The sequence below is a fragment of the Mastigoproctus giganteus genome, chromosome 5 (genome assembly GCF_048544385.1).
Source record: "Mastigoproctus giganteus isolate SK-2022 chromosome 5, ASM4854438v1, whole genome shotgun sequence".
NCBI lineage: Eukaryota > Metazoa > Arthropoda > Arachnida > Uropygi > Thelyphonidae > Mastigoproctus > Mastigoproctus giganteus.
Window position 1 is genome coordinate 116,501,133 of NC_143579.1, and position 21,850 is coordinate 116,522,982.

The following is a 21,850-nucleotide window of genomic DNA, read 5'->3' on the forward strand; positions in this document are numbered from 1 at the left end:
GAAGTACTAAACATCAATTATAGATCACAAAATTAAAAATATACGGTACAATGGATACTATATGCCTTTTTATAATGAAATAAATATATAAATTTCAAAAAAATAAGTTTAAGTAACTTAAACCCAAATTACACGGCACCCCTGGAATGTTGTTGTGGCATCCTAGTGTGCCGCAGCACCCCAGTTGGAAACCACTGTTACATAGCATCAGCAAAAAAAAAAAAAACCCAGTGCCTTAGAGTTCATCCATCTATACCCTCCATGAATTTGTCCAGTTCTTCCTTGAATTTATTCAACCTATCCACTTCCATAACAACAGATGGAAGCTGCTGCAACAATCAACCACTTGCTGGCTGAAGGCAAACTTCCGCACATCTATCATGCAACCATCTTTCCTCAACTTGAATTTATGCTCCATCATGTATGTAACTCAGCAAGTGGAAGAACACCATTAACATTCACCTTGCTCAATATATTCAAGGCTTTAAATACATCAATCAGATCTCCCAGCAAGTGCATGGTCTTGAGATGCTGCAAATTACAGAACTGTAGCCTTTCTAGGTATGAGCACCCTTTTTTTCCCTTCAGTCTGGTTTCCCTTCTCTGCACCTGTTCCAGCACATCTACATCCTTCCTAAAGTGAGGCCTCCAGGTACTTGTTGCATCTTGAGTACTGTTAGGTTGCATCTTGAGTACTGTATACAGTACTCAAGATGCAGCCTAACCTTGGCCTTATACAAACTTATACTCCTTGTCCCTTCTAGCCAAGTTTCTGTATATCATTAACAAAACCCCACAATCTGTCCTGGCTGCATGTATGCTGCTCAGAGAATTTCATTTCTGACTGCACAATATCCCCCAGGTCTCCTTCATTCTCCATTAATCTGAGTGTTGTACCACACAGTTGATAAGTTACTGCTACCCATATGCAGTACTTTGCATTTGTCAATGTTAAATTTCAACTGCTATTTATCAGCGTATTGACCCAATTTTCCTAAGTCTTGTTGCAGTAGCTCACCCTGATGACTGTCATTAACTACCCTGCCAACCTTTGTATCATCTGCAAACAGACATTAAGCCTGATATACCTTCATCAATATCACTGATAAATACTGAAAACAACAATAGCGAGAGAATAAAATGACAAAATAGGTACAGATAGGCGTGTATATCATTATCCACACAATTCATGAGATGGTGGGATAAGTAGTAGTTGATTCAGACTTCATGGCTCACTCTCTGTTATGATCATTTATTTATAGGACAGTTTCATTGGTAGTTGAAGACCATGCTTACTGTGATGGACAGTAAGCATGGTAAGACACTAATATAAAAGTCATCAATGGGCTAACAATAGTTAGCCCATTGATGACTTTTCCTCACTGGAGAAAAACCAGTGACGAATTTGATTGTATCCGCGGGGGCACGACGACACTTGTAGAGTGTCATCATGTGATAATAACATTTCTTATGATCGGGTGATCGTAGTAAGGACTGATGCAGGTGTAGCACAGCCATCTATGATGAATAATTGTAAGGCATGAGAACCTCAGATTATAATTTGAGAGCTGAGAGCAAATAAATACCTAGATAGTAGGTTTTCTGAGCTGCCCAGAAAGGCTACAAGAACAGCTTACACGATTCCCTCAATTATATACAAGAATTTTCCCATTGGGGAAAAGTGATGACTGTTCCAATAGATAAAGAAATGGTATGCAGCATTCAAGATTGGCTTAAGCCACATATTTTGAATATTGAATAAAAATTTCACAGCTAGTTTAAGAAGGATTTGAATCTGTTGGAAAGGGTGCTGAGAACCCAAGATCGGGCTTCAGGGCAATTGGGCCCTGCACTCTTGTGGCCCTGTGTGCATGGCAGAAAAATTAAACGAAAAAAAAGGGAAAAAAAATTTTTTTTTTTTTTTTTTTTAAGTTTAGTTAAAGAATTGATTTTAAAGTGTATTTAAATTGGGCAGGACTCCGGTGAAACCTGAAACTGACTTTTTTTTTTTTTTTTTTTTTTACATTATGTTTAGAAAATACTGTAAATGTACGCTCACAGCCAAATTAAGTGATACTGAAAGGCATCATAATAAAAAAGAATCACAAGAAAGCTGAAGTTTTCAGCATCAGAGAGTATTGACATTCAAGAAAATTGGCGATACAGAAGGTGCAAAGGCAGAAAGCAGCATAGCATTTTTCATAGCTGTGCATTGAGGGTAGTTGATCATTTGAGTGATATTTGTGAATTTCGTTTTTCGACAGTAGGGTAAGGACTTCAAACTGTAAAGAACAAAATGTACTTGAATAATATGCAATGCTATGGCATCACACACATTTTGTGGATAATTTAAAACCTGATTTGTGAAATATAAACTTCAGTTTAATTATAGATGAAAGTAATGACATTAGTGTTATAAAAATGTTGGGCATTGTAATACGGTACTATTCAAATTTCAAGAATCGATCTGTGGTAACTTTTCTTGACATAATTGAACCCAACGAATGCATTGCGGAATTCTTATCAAGTGTGTCGATGAGCATCTGTCATGAAACAGGTCTTCTTATTGTTCTCACACTCACCTCTTCAACAGGCTAAATATCAGAAGCTTTATAGTTTAATGAATGATGAAGTTCCTCGTTTGATCACTGATAAAGCATAAAGTGTAGTTATTTTTGAAAGTTCGTTATTCTACAAGTTGAAAACAAAACATGTAAGAAAATTGTTACTAATCTGTCTGTTGCCTTATAATTTCTTTTCAGAATGGAAAAAAAATAATAAAAGCACACCAAGTGGCTATGCTAAAAGGAAGAGGAAAAGAGAATCCACAGAAGCACTACAAAAAGAATCTTTCTAGTGCGAATAAAATCGGCCAAGTGTTTTGCTGCTATTCTTCAGTGTACACCCGATATCAGCCATCAGGAACAAATAGAGAGTTTTGTCAGACAACGTTAACAACAAAATCATTTTGTGGTAAACGTTTTTGTAATTAACCAAGAAAAAGTCATATGACATTTTCTTGGTTTACTGGAAATGTGCTTATAGCCCAGGCTAACTTGTAAACTACTAGAGAAATACATTTCTATGACATGATATGCATTGTTATTTGTATAAAATTAAACTAAAGTTGTCTCAAAGTTGTAGATAACGTTATCTGACACTAAGCCCTCGAAATGTTCCTGACAATTAGATACGTCTCCGACAGAATGTTGCCCAATACGCCATTCGGTGCATATGGACAGTTCATAAAATTAATCAATATAGATAGCAGTACCAGAGAAAACGTGTACAATGTGATGAAACAGAAACCCGAAATATTAGGATAAGACATAACTAATATCCGAGATCAAGGTTATGACAATGGAGTTAGTATGAGATGGAAAGTTTCAGGTATTCGGGCACAACTTTTACAGGAAAATTCAATGGCATTTTTTATACCATGTGCTTGTCACAATTATAATCTAATTCTGGGGGATATGGCCAAAGCCTGACCTGATGCAATGACCTTTTTTGGGGACACTTCAATGTCCTCAAAATTCAATGTCTGAAAAGAAAACTGACGTGCTCTTTTCAGCATCAACAAAGAGTAGTTTTCCAAAAATATGTGAAGGGTCTTTCTGCAAAGCCTCTCTGTGAAAGGAGTGTCGAATACAAAGTGTGAAGACTTTAAGGTATCAAGTTGGTGATTTCTATGATGCGCTTTTGGAAATAGTAAAAATATCAGAAGATACCCAAGCAAGAAGTGAAACTGAATCACTAGCTAACCAGATCAAGGAATACAAATTTCTTGTTTCATTAGTATTTTGGCATGATTTGTTGTTTCAAGTAAATTTTGTTAGTAAAGAACTGAAAAGTGACTCTACAGATCTTGTTACAGCTCTTTCTTCATTTAAAATACTTGTGCTGGATATCAAGGCATAGAGAGACTGGCTTTAAACAAGTCTTAGTTGGTGCCATAGAACTTGCAACAGAACTGGAAGTATCTCCAGAATTTCTTTTTCTGGAGATAAATCCTAAGGAAGCTTACAAGGTAAATTGTAATCAAATTACCAGACCTTGTAAGGTAAATTGTAATTACAATTTACCTTACAAGGTAAATCAAATCTTAGACAAGGCTTGTCTATGATTTGATTAAAGGACGATTTATGAAAACACACTGCAGATTTAGAAATCGCACTTTCAGATGCCAAAATCATCGAGGGCAACAAATTAGTCAAGTCTGTGAAGGTGGCAGATATTGATGGCTATATGCTAGTGGAGGAAATGGAAGCACCGAAATCAGTTCTTCCAGAATTGTACTTCGAAAATCCTTTAAATATTTTAAAATTACTTGCAACTAATGAAAGAGCCACTGGATTTACGAATTTATTGATATCGCTAAGAATATTTTTAATGATTCCAGTGACTGTAGTGTCAGGAGAAAGAAGCTTTTCCTGATTAAAGTTAATTTAAACATATCTGACATCGACAACACTTCATGAGAGACCCAACAGCCTTGCAATTTTATCCACTGAAAGAGAAGCAAGGAATTTAAATTTTAATGACATCTTCAAAGATTTTGCCGATAAAAAAAAAAAAAATCTTTCTGATTAGTTGTTTATATTATCATGTCTGGTCAATTGTTAACAAATTGTAATAATATAAAAATAATAAAGATTTTGAAATGACACCTCAGTATTATTTCAAAATACTGAGGTGTCAATATTGAATTTTTCAAGGGGCCCGCCAGCATGCTCCAATCGGGCCCTGCATTTGCTAAGGCCGGCACTGCCCAAGATTACCTAGGGAGAAAGAAAGGCTGTTCTGTAATCATAGTATATCAGGAAGATAGCCTTCAATTAGTCTAACAGAGATTTAAGTGAAATGGTTTAGGACTTTAAAAAGTCTGAATAAACTGAATGCTGATAACATCTTTATTCTTTCTCAGATGACAGGCAAAAGAGGGCATATTTCAGATATAAAAGGATGGTGGAAGAACAGAAGTTATGGAAGTAAGTAGTTTGAATAAATGTATAAAAATAATAAACAATTAGGAGTTGGAAAGGATAGGTATTTTTTTTTTTTTTTTGCTGACAGTATAAATCTATCATTTTTGCTAATACCAAATTTAATTAAAATTTATTTCAAAAGTCAACTTCTGCTATATAAAATAATTTAAATTTTAACTTCTTTGTAGTAAATAATCTCAAAACCAGGTTCCCATAGCAGCATCTCACATTTTAAACAAAACAGCCTTTTGGTGATGTTTTTTGGTGACCATGCATTTTAAAATGACTCCTGGATACCAAAAGTTCTTCCTGTAATGAGTTGGTAAAACTAGTGTCTACTGATAACCACTGAAATTTATTGGAAGTAATCAAATACATAAAAAAAATAAAATTTGGCCCTCAATTTACTAAATGAGACAAAAAACAGCTGTTACCCTCAGTTCAGTTCAGTTTTCACTCTTCTTTACAGTGAGAGAGAGAGAGAATTATTACTAGAAGAATAATTTCATTTCCTAAAGCAAATACATTGGATGACATTACTTTAGAAGAAAAATACATACCTGAATAACTAGTGGCTCCAATGTTTTTTCTACTGAACGAGTTCTTATTTCCAAATTTTTTGGATCCCACTTCAAAGCAATTGAACCAGAATTGATATCATTTGCCATAATTTGATTTGCAGAATTTGTCCTTTGTATTCCTGAACTGGAAATCAACAATACAAACACAGTCATAATTCATGTGTATGTGTATTTAAAAGATAGTAGTATCAATAAAACAAATTAAAGATATCTGATAAGGGCAAAAGTGCAGTGACCATGAAATTGAGTTAAATTTAGGAAACCAAAAGAACAAGCAAAGATCAAGAACAATTTAAATCAAATGATAAAGAATAAAGAAGATATTAACTTAATATAAAATAGTGTGAAATATCACAAATTTCAACAGAAAACTAAACACAAATGCTATGGGAATCCTATAAGTAGAAACAAATGACAAAGAAATTAATAATGCAGAAGAAAAATAATATTTCATGCTATTTTGTTGTGGTTTCCATATATTTTCATCTGTATCTAAGGTTGCCAAATGTCCTTTATTTCAAAGACAAGGACAGTTATTGAAACGACAAAGGATGCAATTTGTCCTTCATTTTCATTTTTCAATGCCTGTGCCTCAAAATGGCAGTGGCGGATTTCCACACAGGCGTAGGAGGCATATACTTCGGACCCCTCATGTGCAGCACCCCCCCCCCCCCCAAACCGACAAAAAAATTACAATTTCATTTCAAAGCTTTAACTTTTTTCACTTTTTATAATACGGAGTTCAGTGGCTTTGTTTAAACTGTTTTTCCTATAACTTTACAAAGAAATGTTTATAGGCACCTACATATTTCATATTATATACAAACACATTTTGAAAACAGATTTTATTTTTTAGCCATCAAAAATGGAATTTCCCCCAAAAAAGAAGAGGCTTTGTTCTTATAACAAAAATTGGGAGCAAAAATACGAATGGCCAGCTTCAACAAATGATCCTCATTTTTAAATACAAAAAATTTATTTTAAAGTTGGTATATGGGCATCTTAGCAGTTATTCAGCATAAAGACTCACAAGCTCATTAATCAGCTCAAAATTCAGCAAATTCTTCATATCTTCTTGATAGGTTTCTTGTGAAAAAGAATACAAAAGAAGAGGATTTAGTTACTGCAGCTGAAATAACTCATATTTATCATTCAATTAAACATCACCATTCTTATAACTCATTAAACTGTAGCATGAAATTGAACTCTAAACTTCACAATGATTCAAAAATTGAACCAAAATATCATGTGGAAGAACTAAATCTGCTGCCATTGTTTGTAATGTTTTAGGTAAAAAAGCATTGCAAATTGTTTTGGATGATTTAAAACATCATGATCCACCATTATTTTTTTGTTTACAGATTGATGCTTCTAATAGAAAGAATATGAAAATGTTTCCTTTTTCAAATCAGTACTTCAACAAAGAAAAGATCAACTAAATAGTCCTACAAACTATTTAGTTGATCTTTTTGAAAATGCTGATGAAAGTGCAGATGGAATGTTTGAGTACCTAAAATAATTTAGGATTGGATTGGCAAAGGGTATTTAGTTTCAGTGCAGACAATGCAAATTGTAATTTTCGGAGTAATAAATCCTTATTCCAAAATTAAATTGAAGGTGTAATTAAAGCAAACTGTCATGCTCACGTTATCCATAATTTAACTAAATATGCTTTTGGTAATTTAGATATTGATATAGAAAATATATGGTCATTTTTCTGTTTCAGCTAAAAAGAAAGAATAACCTTAAAGAATTTCATGAGTCTGCCGAAACAGAGTTTAACGAAACTTTAAGGCACATACCAACTACATGGTTTTTTTTACATCCATGTATAGAAAGAATTTTGCTTTCATGGAAGGCTTTGAGCCTTTATTTTGTAAGCAAACCAAAAGACTGTTCCAAACAGCTTTTTAAAATCCTTCAAATTAATGAAAATTCAACAGAGCTCCCTATAATTATAGAATTATATTTTCTTTTTTAAATGTATGCAATTGAAATAATCTGCAAAGCAATAAAAGAGATTGAAAAGAATGAAACGGGTGCCAGTGATATTTTTTATATAATGAATGATCTAAAAATTTCACTGAAGATTCACTGAAAATTCACATCTTTTTTTGTGTTATCAAGTTCAACATTTTCAGAAATTAGACCCTGTAGTTAAAAGCTCAGTAATAAAATTTCAAAGCATTTTATAATGCTGCATTGAAATATTTAGGAAAGAAATTTAATTTTAATAAAAATATCATTTTTTTGAAACTCAGCAAATTAAGCTTTAAAAACGGTTGTCCTAACATTTGTTGAAGTAGCAGAATATTTTAAATTAATAGAAAAACTAAAGTTGGATATGAATGAATTATTTCATGAGATTTCAGTACTGAAAACAAATTATGAAACTGTCAACCTCTGAAAAATTTAAAACATGTTCGAGTACTTTGAGTCAATGGCATTTAATTTTGAAAAATATTTTCAAGGTCATTTTGTATGTTTTTTCAGTGCCAGGGACTTTGGCAAATTGAGAAAGGACTTTTAGTGTCATGAACTTGAAGTGGGGGGATGGGCAAAATAGATTATCATTATTAGCCATATGGTGAAAGGAAGCCGAGCCTTTCGCTGCACTGAGAAAAAAAAAAATTTCTGAGTTACCCTGTGAGAGAGAGAGAGAGAGAGAGAGAGAGAGAGAGAGAGAGAAGGAAGGAAATCACCAAGAAAGATGATATCCAGTTGAGGACACTGGGTGTGCCAAGCCCATACTCACCAGATGTGAGGGCTGGCTGAATGTTCAGTTTTACTCATAAAAAGCAAACTAATGATCTACTTTAATTTTAAAGATAATTGTTTAGAGTTTTCTGAGAAAATTAAAAATGATGCTGAAGTTCTTAAGGCTTCTTCCAAGTAGTACAAAATATGTTCAATGTGAATGATTTATAGCTATTAAACCAGTACTATTTTTTTTTTTTTTTGCTTTATTTTCACCTACCTAAAATCACTTCAGTTTGATGTCAATCAATGCACTAAACATATTAAAATATCAGGATCAATTCATGCTTTTTATATCATCCATATCGTTCATTATCCTTATATATCAATCTATATCCTTCCCCATTGAAAGCCATAGTTTACCATTAAATGTTTTAAATTCTAAATTAAAATTTGTAAATATTTATAGTCAAATATGAAAAATTTTTAAACCAAAATCTAAAAAATATATATATAAACAAAATATTTAATTAACTAAAAAATCATTTAATTTTCCTTTTTTTGGGGTGGGAGGAGGTGGAGTGAGAGTTGGAGAGTGGTAGCATTAATTATTTTTGAATGTCCTTTAATCCAGTCATAGAAATCTGGCAACCCTATCTGCATCTCATTTGTGCTCATCCTTCACAAGTTGCCCATGTATTGCACTACCTCGAATAAGTAACACTTCACTAATAGAGAAGACTATTGTTACTTATTCTCGGTGGGCGCCACCACCCAGACGGCATCGTTTCAAAGCTAGTTGGCTTTTCATCGGAGGGTGGGCAGGTACCCTGGTATTGCAAGTGAAGCATTACTTGTTCAAGTAATGTTCAAGTTAAACATGGGCAACTCGTTGTGAATGATTAGTAGATATAGTGTGTCTAAACTAGTATTATACAGTAATGTTTATTATGTATTGTAGTAAAAAATGGATGGAGGAACTGAAAAATGAGAAAATTATTTTATTAGACATTTTTTATTATAATATGCTACACAATGTAGGGTTAAGTAAAGTTTATTGAGGTTACACTATTTTTCAGTTGTACGTACGAATAAAGAATGAATCCAAAGTTGTTCGTGTTTTTTTTTTTTTTGTCATATTATTTCAGATAAAATTATGTCGTAGCATTCAGCTAGGTCTAACTTTGTGCTTAACATTTGTTGCATGATCATGAGAAAGATCATTCTCACAAAAAATATACAAGCACTTGGTCAATTTTCTCAAGAGAAAAAGCTTTAATTCTTTAATTTTCAAATCCTCATGACTTCGGGGACTCGAATAATGAATACTCGGATACCAGGGACCCCCTATATCACATAGGAACTGTGCAGGTGACTAGTGTGCATGGCAGTCAGTCAAGTTTATGTATGCTTTTCAGTTTCACCTATGTAACAATGGACGTGACATGTAAGGAACAGTATGCTGCTCTCAATTTTTTTTCTGTCTGAAGAAAACATCAATTAAAGCTTATGAAATGTTAAAAGAGGTTTATTGTGAATCTATGCTTCCATATAACACAGCTCGAAGGTGGTTTAGAAAGTTTAAAGATGGACATGATTCAATCACAAAAATTGGTGGTATCACCACAAAAACAAACACTGCTTCTGTAATTGTGGGAAAAGATCATTATATAACAGTAAAGCAACTAACAGAGATATTGAGAATATCAGCAGGAAGCATGCACCGTATTCTCCATGACCATTTGCATACGACATGTATTTGTGCACACTGGGTTCCAAGACCACTCACACCTGAACAACAGCAAATTTGCATGGAGGTTTGTCAGAAGCTGCAGAGGATGGTTACTGAAGATGGTAAGGTTCCACACAAAGGTGACAATGGCAGATAAGATGTGGCTTCATATCAACCCATAGAGTAAGCAACAAAGCTGTTTGGAACTCTATATCACACCAACACCAAAAAATAGTAAAAGTTGACTTCTGCAGGAAAGGTTATGGTCTTCTCTTTTTTTTTTTCACATTCAAGGAATGGTTTTGCAGCATGATGTACCACATCATGCTGGATCACATTCATCACAAATGGCCGAAACTGCACACAGGTAGGTATGTCACATAAAAACAGTGAGAGACCTCCAACTGCTCATACTGTCATCAAGTACTTAGCCAGCATTAATGTCAAATGCGTTCCTCATCTGGCCTACAGGCCTGGCATTGCACCCTGTGATTTTTTATTATTTTTTAATTTCCAAAGTTAAAGAAGGAGCTGCGAGAAAAACATTTCTGGACACTAAAAGAAGTTGTAAAGACATCAGAGCAATTCTCAAATGCATGTCAAATAATGGCTTCCATCATGCTTTTGAAGAATGGCAGAAACTTCAGAGTAAGTGTATTTCTTCAAATGGAGACTACAGGAACTCCGACTTACACATAAGGGTTGCATTCCATGGAATGCTACATAAGTCGGAATTTCCCGGGTGCTTGTACAGCACTCGCAACTCACTGAATTGATTGAATCAAAAAAAGAAATGTTCAATGAACATGTAAATAGATTTATTTTATTTATTCAATTTTTCATCTCATGTGCAGAAAAAATTGCAAAATTTCAAAATTATAAAATTACAAAAAAAAGAGAGGAGACAGGCATAATGTTCAGTAAGTTTACCTCTCGAGCATTGTTGCCAGAATTTACATATTCAGCTGATAAGTACGCTACTGAGGAGGTTAAGGGCTGTGGAGATTTAAAAGGGGTCAGCCGCTCAACCTTAAGAAAGAACATTAATGGATGACAGGACGGTGGCTTTTTGCTTTTCATCATAGATTTCTTCGTAGCAAGCAAGCATACCATTCACCCCTCTGTTAACTTTTAAGAATCATTCGCTGTCAGGATCCATCTTCTCAAACATTGCAATTGCCAATGCAATTTCACGAAATACCATTGCCATCTCTGTGGTGATGAAGCGTCTCGGCTCCTCATTTGGTTCATCTTGAGCTTTGTCAGCATTTATCTTTCACTATCACTGCCTGTAATCAATAAGTTCTTCATTAAATAATTCCTTTTCTTCTTCCTCTATTAAATCCTCCACATCTTTGGCATTAACTGAAATAGCTCCAACTGAAATAGCTCAGCAACCTTTACAATCTTATCTGTAACCTCTTCATATGATTCTTCTTTTTCAAATCCCTCAAAGTCTTTTAAGTGCCGTGGGCATATTTTCTTCTATGCATTTAAACAACTTTTAGTAATTTCCACCCAGGCCTTATTAATGTTTAAGACGGTGTGGTAAATATTGAAAGGTCTTAACATAAAATTTTCCTTATCCATACGTTGGATGAGTGAAGTCATGTTTGGCGTAGAAATATGACTCTTACGTTCTAATTGAAATCATCTAGATGCATAGGATGTCCAGGAACATCATCTAATAGAAGCAAAACCTTGAAAGGAACGTCGTTGTCTTTACAATATTTTTCAACCTCGAAAATAAAGCAGCATTCAAACCAATCCTCCAAAAGAGATATTGTTATCCATGCTCTTTGTTTCGATCGGAAATGCATGGGTAGGGTAGCTTTATTGATGCCCTTAACTGCACGAAGATTTCCAGAATGGTAAACAAGCAGTGGTTTTAATCTGTAATCTTCCGCTGCATTAGCCCCAAGCAAGAGTGTGGCTCTATCTTTAGATGCCTTGAAACCTGGCATTGTATTTTCCTCTTTGGCAATGTATATTCAATCCGGCATTTTTTTTCCAATACAGAGCAGTCTCGTCAACATTAAAAATTTGCTGTGCTAATAGTTGCCGTCATCAATAATTTTTTTCCAACATATCACAAAATTTCTCTGCAGCTGCAGAATCAGCACTGGCAATTTCACTGCATACTTTAATGTTGTGGAAACCAGTGCGATGCTTGAACCCATTAAACCACCCATTGCTTGTCACAAACTTGGGTTGGGTTGGGGTTCGCCGTACTTATTCTTAATATCTTCATAAATACTCGTTGCTTTTGCTTGAATGGTCATTAGGACTCAGGGGCACTTGCTTCTGAATCTGATTTTCCATCCATATTATTAACAGCTGTTTCATCTTCGAAATAGCACCCAAACGTTGTTTTGTGATCACTGTTGATCTTAAGTGCGCTGATCCTTTGACACGTTCTTTTATACGCGCACTGTCCTTTAAAATAGTATTCACTGTTGAAGTAGCCAGACCTAATTCTCTTGCAATAGATGCCAAAAACTTTGTGCTGCTTCGTACCTCAATCATTTTCGTCTTCATATCTAAATCAATTTTGTTTCGTTTCCTGGCACTACCACCACTTGCACTTTCGTTGATTGCTTTCCTTTCATCATTGTAATACGTAGTTTCTGAAAATTTGTTTTTTATATGATTGAAGATTTCAGTGAAGGGGAACACATTTCACCATAATAGCATAAAAACCCACATAATTGCAGCTATCAGTATTATCGCAAAGGCAATAAGATTGAGTTTACTACCCTTTTATAATTAGATGCACTAACAGAAAAGGCCAATAAACCGGAAAGTGCAAATTGTTTTTACTGTTTTATGGTCGTGACCTCCAAACACGTACTTTAGAAAAATATCGCAAAGGCTTTCAAAATTGATTCTTATAACAGGAACATATGATAACGATGAAAGGGGAATGAGCGCAATTTCCATTATAATATGACCTTTTAGAGAGATAAATAGCTTAGTAATATAGTGATTTTCAAATTCCAAGGACTTGGAACGAACCAAAAAAAAAAAAATGTGTTATTGGGTTCACATTATGATATTTTCACGATACTTCCATTTATTCCTACGGGATGCAAAATACGTTTCCATGATTTTTTTAAGTTTGCACCAGCTGCCAAAACTTATTTTCATAAATTTCCATAGGTTGAGTAGAGCATTATATAAGTCGGGGAGTGCCTGTAATTCGAAAAGTGCCATCAAAATATGGATGATTAACAGAAGTATGCTGTGAAAAATAAATTTACGATCATTCTTTACTGAACAGCACTTGTGCTTTGATAAACTTTGTCTTGAATGTTGTGGAACAACATCCAGCAGTAGACTGCCAACATACACTCACTCCAGAAACCGTGGCAGTAATTTTCCACTGACCTGATATTTTGATGAAATCATCCCCCTCTCCCCAACCACTTGTCATTCATCATGCTAAGGTTTCTTGTGAAAGAAGTCGAAATGCAAGAAATTTTTTTTTTTTTTTTTATGAAAACCACAAACACGAAAGGTATCAAAACCTATAGTACTTAGTACCATGCATGGGTTGAAGGAAAAGTATGGGGGGAGGAGGATGCCGGAAACTTTGCTCTAGAGACTAAACATGGGTTTCACCACTTCAAGCCTCCAATAAGCAAAGTGGTGGTATTTCACCGGTTGATGAAAGTCATCTACCACCTACAAATGAAGTTTCAATGACCTACAACATCCCATTTCTTTATATGAATTGAGCATTTCTAACCTCCATCTTTGTATGGGCAACTTGAAATTATCCAAAAACTTTCCACAAACCCATTTGAAACCTAAAATGAAGCATTTTTCAAAACTTTCATCTTGCAGCTCTCTGCTTCAAAGCCCCTGCAAAGATTTTCTTTTTCGCTTTTGTGGCACCAATTTTTGGAAATTTCTCCCTTAAGTTTTTAATTTCTCCCCTGAGCTGGATATCATCATTCTTCTCTTTTTTGGTGATTCCCTTCTACTTCTGACTCTGACTGACTGACTCACTCACACTCTCTCTCTCTCTCGGTGTGATTCGGAATTTTTTTTTTTTTTTTTTTGGCTGGTGCAGCATAAGCCTCCTTGTACCATATGGCTAATAATAATAAAAAAAATCCTCTCAAATTTATTTTACCTATCACTTTCACAAACTGCATCACATCTCGACCTCACTTGGGTCTTGATGCATACCACATTCAATACATAAGGAACTTAAATTGGGTGGGAAGAAAATCTTACCAATATCAAAGCATGTATAATTGATGTCCAACACCATAATCATCGCTTTGACAATTACAACCTACTGAAGTGAGAATATATTACAAATGAATGACATATGCTTCTCTTCAGGCTCTAATTTTAAATATCCATGTGGGTAGAGCAAGATATTCTTTGACAGCACATCTTCATTTTACCCTAAATTATTTTGCCATTTATTGGCATGCTATTTATTCACCACCTAAAAAAAAAAGGGAATTACATCCAACTGGATGTAATTCCCTTTGATCCAAAAAACCTATTTTGATTTATGAAAGCATGTTTTGAATATTACACAAACAATGCAAGGAACTTCATTGCATTTCCAGCTACAGACAACTGCTGCTAACTTTGAAAATCAACAATTCACAGAGCTGCAGAAAGTATGCAACTTGACTATGATACTGTGGGTACATTCCATGTAACAGAGCCATGATGGAGTAAAAATAAGCACGTGGCTTAACTCAAGAGTATACAGATGTCAGTTCCATAACTGGACAATGGTTTACCAAAATTTTGCATAATCTTTGTACTTGAAGCTAAAAGAACTGGAAGACTATTTCAATAAAGAACTGATATCAGTGCAATCAAACAAGGGAAAAAAAATTTTAAATTCAGCAATTACGCAATGGAATATTACAGTATGGAAGATGCACTGCATCCAAATATACTCCTCAAAAACACAACTTGATGGTTTGACTTTACAAAAAGCTTTCATAAGAAAAAGAAAATTGACCAAAAATACAAAAAAAAAAAATCAACTGAAACAACAACTAATTAGAAAGTAAACTAATTACAGCAACAGTGCCAAACACAGAAATCAGATGACTTCAGTTCACAGAAAAGTGTCATAGAAACAAAAAATAAACATTAAAAATTTGGGAACAAAGAATGCTTTTTAACAACAAATATCTAAAAACAGCAAACAAGAAAAGAAAAAAAAGGAAATTTTTAAACTAAAAAAGGACAAAAAATATACTATATATAAAGATAAACTGCAGCCATTATCAATCCATTGCAGGATGGAAGCCGCCTCAACAATTCATGTTGAGGGGGCTTCCATCAACATGAAATGGACCATAATATGCCATGCTGGTCCACTGCTGGTCCAGTGGCAGATCGACCATATTTAGCAGTCAGGGGCTTGAACCCTGGTCACTAAGAGTGTGTGCTACTGTACTCTCACTCCTGACTACTCGGCTACAGTGGCCTCGTATACTGTATATAATTAATTTTTATTAAAGGTAATATTTTTCAATTTAAAATTATATTCATGAAGCTGCCATAATTACAGAATTCTGCACATGCCCATGCAAATGCACAACAAAACGATGTGATTAATAAAGCATTCACCGAGCTACTGATTTCTGCATTGTGCTGTGTCTGCATGCACTTCCTAATTCAAAATGCACTTCCTAATTCAAATGTAAGTGGTCTCAATTCTAATCTCAACGATGTCCATTTCCACTTGCAGTCTGCCAAACCCCATGTACTTTTTCTGACAGAATCTCAGTTATCGATTGATTCAACTACTGCTCATCTCAGATGCCCAAATTATTCACTGTATGATTCCTTTCTCCTCAAAGGTGGTACTTGTGCATATGTCCATTCTGATATTCCCTGTCAGAGACTTGGCAATTTGGAATCTCCTCTCTTTGATCTTCTCTGGCTAAAAATCTCTCTACCTCATTGTGTCAAATTCATCTGTTGTCTCTACCGTTCTCCCAACTACACTAATCACTTGGAGCTCTTCGACTTCCTCTCTTTGCAACTTACCTTTCTCCAGTGCAACTTTCCTAACAGTGAGGTAATTTTCCTTGGTGATTTTAATGTTCATAAGTCCAACTGGCTTCCGTTTTCTAGTCACACCGACCCAGCTGATCGAAATGCAAAGGCTTTTGCAATCTGTGCAACATCCTTTGTTGCTTTTGCAACAAAGGATGTTGCACAGATTGTTCATCTACCTACAAGAATACCTAATCATACAGCCAATACGCTTTTCTCACAAAAACTCTTCTAAGTACACAGTTGAAGTGAGAGGTCCTTTAGGCACTTCAGATCACAACTTGGTGATTGTCTCTTCTCCAATGGAACCTTTATCTCATGGCTATTCCCAACCTCGTGTTGTTTGGCATTACAAGAATGCAAAATGGGATGACCTGCGAGACTTCTTTTCTTCTTTTCCTTGGTCGGATTACTGTTTCAAAACTTCTGATGTCGACGTTTGCTCAGATCTTGTCATTGAAATTATTCTTGCAGGAATGGAATCCTTTATCTCACACTCCACTTTAAAATCTCATCCTTTATATAAACCTTGGTTTTCCAATAAATGTGCTAAGGCTGTCCAAGAGAAGAATGTTGCATATCGTAATTGGCTTCTTTCTAATTCTTCAGTTTCATTTTCTGCCTACAACAAAGCTCGCAACAATTGTAAAGCAGTTATTAATCAGTCCAAACTAGAGTTTGAACAGGCTAAGAGTAGAAAACTTGCTTCTTGCCCTAATGGTAGCCAAGCATTCTGGTCTTTCGCCAAAGCTATTGGCTGCAACTTTTGCCCATCTCTGCTCCCACCTCTGTCCAAACCAGATGGTTCTGTTGTCACTTTAGCCAAGGATAAAGCTGACCTGCTAGCATCCCATTTTTCTTCCAACTCATGTATTAACGATCTTGGTAAAACACCTCCCACCATTCCCAACATGCTCCATTCAATGCCTCCTGTGGTCTTCCGTCAAACAGATGATAGAAGGATTCTGACGAACCCTTGATGCTAAGAAAGCTCCAGGTCCCGATGGTATTTCTCCACTTGTTCTCAAAACCTGCGCTCCTGAACTTACTCCTATTCTTTGCCGCCTTTTTTCACTTTCTTATTCCAAAGGAGTTTTTCCTTCTGCTTGGAAATTTGCTCATATCTAGCCAGTTCCTAAAAAGGGTGACAAATCCCCCCCATCCAATTATTGTCCCATTGCAATTAGTTCTACTCTTTCTAAAGTAATGGAGAAATCAATTAACCACCAACTCTTAAACTACCTAGAAACCTTCCATCTGATCAACGATCGCCAGTATGGATTCCGTCAGTGTCGGTCTACTGGTGATATTTTGGCTTATGTTAACTATTTATGGACTAATTCAATGGAGAGGTTCGGTGAAACACAAGTGGCTGCTCTTGACATCTCAAAGGCTTTCAATGGTGTTTGGCATAAAGGTCTTCTAAACAAGCTTCCATCTCATGGTTTGCCAACTGTTTTTAGTAATTGGTTATCCAATTTTCTCTCTGATCGCTCACTGAGGGTGATGGTAGATGGCTCTCTCTCTTCTAACTTCTCTACTAATGCCGGTGTCCCCCAAGGTTCAGTTGATTTTAATCCTTCTAAAACTCAGTCTTGTCTTATATCTCTCAAAAAGGATTCTTCTGCTGCTATGCTTATCTTTGGTGACACTCCGATTTCTACAAAATGATATATCTCTTTTGGGGATTACCCTGACTTCTAATCTCTCTTGGCACAAGCACATTACAAATATTGCTTCCTCTGCATCTAAAAAACTTGGTTTTCTCTTTCGCTCTCAGCGTTACTTTTCTTCCAAACTACTGCTCACCCTGTATAAATTGCAAATCCGCCTTGCCATGGAATATTGTTCCCACATCTGGGGTGATGCCCCCAAAACCTCTCTCTGGCTTCTTCATTCCATTCAGAAGAGGACAGTTAGGTTAATTAATGATTCATCTCTAACAGTCTCTCCACTCACTGTCTCATAGACTTACTGTTTCTGCTGCATGCCTCTTCTACAGATACTTCCATTGGCACTGTCCTTCTGAATTGGCTTCTATAATTCCCGCTCTCTCTTTCAAAACAGTCCGAACACATGCCGCCACCAGACAACATCCATTTACTGTCCAACTTCGAACCCACAGAACCAACTTTTCATCTTCCTCATTTATTCATTCAACTGCCGTTCTCTGGAACAACCTTCCTTCATACATATTTCCTGAAAATTACAATCTACAGAAGTTCAAGTCCAATGCCAACAAATATCTTCTTTCGTCTTCTCAACCTCGAACCCAAGCACGGTACTAAGTACTATAGGTTCTAATACCTCTCGTGTTTGGGGTTTACATAAAAAAAAAAAAAAAAAACACAGAAAACATAGATCAACATAAGCCTCCAAGAAGGCTGACATCACATGGTCACTCATCTGAGTTGACTACGGTTTTGAGCTCATGTGACCATTAAATACAGTTAATATTTATTATAAAAACGAGTAGTTGTAAACTGGTCTGGCTTGTATAGAGGTGCAAGAGTACAGCAATCTGTGCCAACTGATAATTTTACCAACAGATTGTCAGATTTTAAGCAGGGTAAAGAGAGCATTATTATTCCTGTGAAGATTAATGATATTAAAAATGAACACAACCTGACAATTATCAGGATAAATACAGGACAACACTAAAAAAATGCCATAAGTTGGGTTAGATGTATATGTGTCTGCAATTCTGCCCACATGCTTTTTTTTTTTTTTTTTTTTTTTTTTGATTTGGTAGTTGTTGGCGCATCGGCTTCTGTGGCCATATTGCACCTCCCAAGGTTTTTGCAGTACTTTGATCCAAGCCCGAGGCGGGAATCGAACCGCGACCTTTGGGTTGCCGGGCAGGTACTTTACCCACTCGGCTAAACCGGTAGGCCTGCCCACATGCAACAGAAGGAATTTTATGCTGAAAGCCTTGCAGACTAAATCAACTTGAGATTGCAAAGTTTTTAGGAGGAAAAAATAATTTTTTTTTTAGTCAGCATTCAATATAGAAGGAACTATTTTGCAGAGATAGTATTACTTGAAGAAAATTGGTGCAAGGAATTATGCCAGTATAATTGATGATACCTTAAGGCAGTGTTTCTCAACCTTTTCAATCTTGCAGCACACTTTTAAAAGGCACTAAAATTTTTCAGCACACTACAATCACTATTATACACATATATATTATATACGTGGATCTCAGTTATTTGGGTGACCGGTGAATCGGGGCAGTCATTTATTTGGGACAAATCTTAAAAGAATAGAACCCAATCGAGAAAATAGACAGGGTTTATTTCACTTAATTGGGACAACATTACATTTAATCGGGACAGAAGAACCGCAGCACTCGAGATTACCCTACAATTGTCTCCGACCATAGCACGTGGTTCAGTTGGATTTCTGGAGGTCACAACCATAAAACAATAAAAACAAATAGCAGGCCCTTGTTTAATGGGTTTTTCTTTTAGTGCTTCAATCATATAAAAAAATTTTTTTTTCAGAATCTGCTCTTCGTTCCTATTTTTTAAGCTTCGTAACTTGTGTATTATCGTGTTACTTGCGATTTGTGTGTGCCGTGTTCTTTGTTATTGATTGCTTATCTCTTTTACTGTTTTAAATTTTAACTCCCACCCACAAATGTCAGTGAATAGAAATGTCAGCTAGTTAGTATATGTACATATTACAGTACATATTAATTAAGCTATGCACGCAAGCTTAAATTTATTTTTATTTTGCTAACCTGTGTAAAATATTCTTTGGATTTTCACGTATCGTTTAATTTTTTAATTGGCAACGTAATAAAATGTAAATCTGTACTTAATACAGTATATCTTTACTTTTATAGCCTGGATAATATTCCTCTTATTTTCGCTAATTAGAATCGCTGTTTAATTGAATTAAACTTTAGTTCACAAACGTGATCACAATGACCGGTGCTTACTACATATCGTATAGCGAACAGTACTTTACTATGGTGAGTCCATCGTAACATGATTTGATTGTACAGTGAACCAATTCTAAAGCAGGGGTCTACTGTATTTTTAACTATTTACGTGAAACTTCGGATAATTGGGGCAGCCGCATATCAGGCCAAAATGCACTAGTCCTGATGTGCGCCAAATAACCGGAACGACTATAATATGTATATTATAAATAAAAATTATAAATAATATATATATATTATAATATTTATAACATATACACATATATTCACAAACTGGAAGTTATTTTTGTTGGGTATACTTAATAATACACTTATTTGTTTCAGACGCTTTTAATGTTCTTTTTTGAACATACATGAATTGCATGAAATTTAAAAGAAAAGAAAGTATTTAAAAGAATATACGTAAAAAATTAGCATATTTAAATATAAAAAACAAACATATACAACTATAACATTTTAATCAGTGAGATGGTTGGGTTTGGTGGGAGCACACAGTTTTTTAATTCAAGGATTTATTGTGGATAGGCTTACTCTCAGCTCTTCTACTGACTTTAGTCTCTCTCTCTCTCTCTCTTTCTCTCTCTCTCTTTCTCTCTTTTATTTAATCTCATTTAAAGCGGAAAACCCTGTTTCTCACAAGCAAATAGAAAGTGGAAAATGACAATAAATTTATAATTGCCTTTTCTGAAATTCGTGGATATTCATTTTGAATTTTGCTAATACAGCAGACTCTCGATTTACCAGGATCAGATTCCAAATTTAAAAAAAAAAAATCAACTAGAAATCATAAAATTCAAGTGATAAATAGAATAGGTATAAACAGATGCTTTGCAAGTCGAAAATAAGCAACAAGAAGCGGATTATAATTCGTCATTAGGAGATTAGTGTGCCTATTATCTTGCAACCCTGTCTTCAGACCCTGCTGTCAGATTGGTCCACTGGATATCGATGGTTCAACAGTTGAGGATCCTGCTCAGGTGGCTAACAAATTAAATGAGTATTTTGCATCTACATTCACACATGAGGAGTTATTCGGGAAGGGGAATGCCAGAGGTGAAGTAAACTCTGGCAGTGAGCTAGATGATTTTGTAATAACTGAGAGGAAAGTGGAGGAGAAATTGTTGAAGATAAACACAAGAAAGGCACCTGGGGTGGATGGGATCTATCCAGTTATATTAAAGGAGGCAGAAAAGGAAGTAAGTAAACCCTTAGCCATAATTATGAGAGCTTCCTTGGACTCAGGGGCGGTACCCATAGACTGGAGATGTGCAAATGTGACCCCAATTCACAAAGGAGGATCAAAGGCTGACACAAGTAATTATAGACCTGTCAGTTTAGCTTCTGTTCTAGGAAAATTAATGAAGGCACTGGTTAAAGAAGCACTGCAGGATAATCTAGACAAGACTTCAGTTATAGCTCGAACACAGCATGGTTTTGTTAAGGGAAAGCCTTGCCTGACCAATTTGATTGGATACTATGATGCAATGGATGCAGGGAATAACTTTGATATTATATATTTGGATCTTAGAAAGGCTTTTGATACTGTTGCACATGGAAGACTGCTGCACAAATTGGAACAGTGTGGCATTGGAGGCAAATTGCTGCTATGGATAAAGGGGTGGTTGAGGGGGAGAAGACAGATTGTTATTTGGTTTTTTAGGAGCATTAGCAACTAAGGCCATATTGCTCCGGGGATATGCGGTGGTCATTCACTGACCTTTCCGCATCCTCCGTATTTGGTGGTCACGGGCTCTAACCCCGGTCTAATCAAGAAGCGTGTGCTATGCACTGCTACTCCTGCCGACCTGGCTACGAAGGTGCCTTGGAGAAGACAGAGTGGTAATCAGTGGACACTGCTCAT

The 21,850-nt window shown here is 35.5% G+C and overlaps 1 protein-coding gene across 5 annotated transcripts in view; it reads right to left on the reverse strand.

The window, feature by feature from the left end:
* The window catches only part of LOC150085655 (catenin alpha-like), a 499,984-nt gene that overhangs the window by 472,602 nt on the left and 5,532 nt on the right, over nt 1–21,850 (reverse strand). For all 5 annotated transcript variants that reach the window (XM_090374159.1, XM_090374158.1, XM_090374157.1 and 2 more), the window contains exon 2: nt 5,549–5,693. In XM_090374159.1, coding sequence (XP_090230285.1) covers nt 5,549–5,656 — 108 coding nt within the window. In that variant the 5' untranslated portion in view covers nt 5,657–5,693. The remainder of the gene's footprint in view (nt 1–5,548; nt 5,694–21,850) is intronic.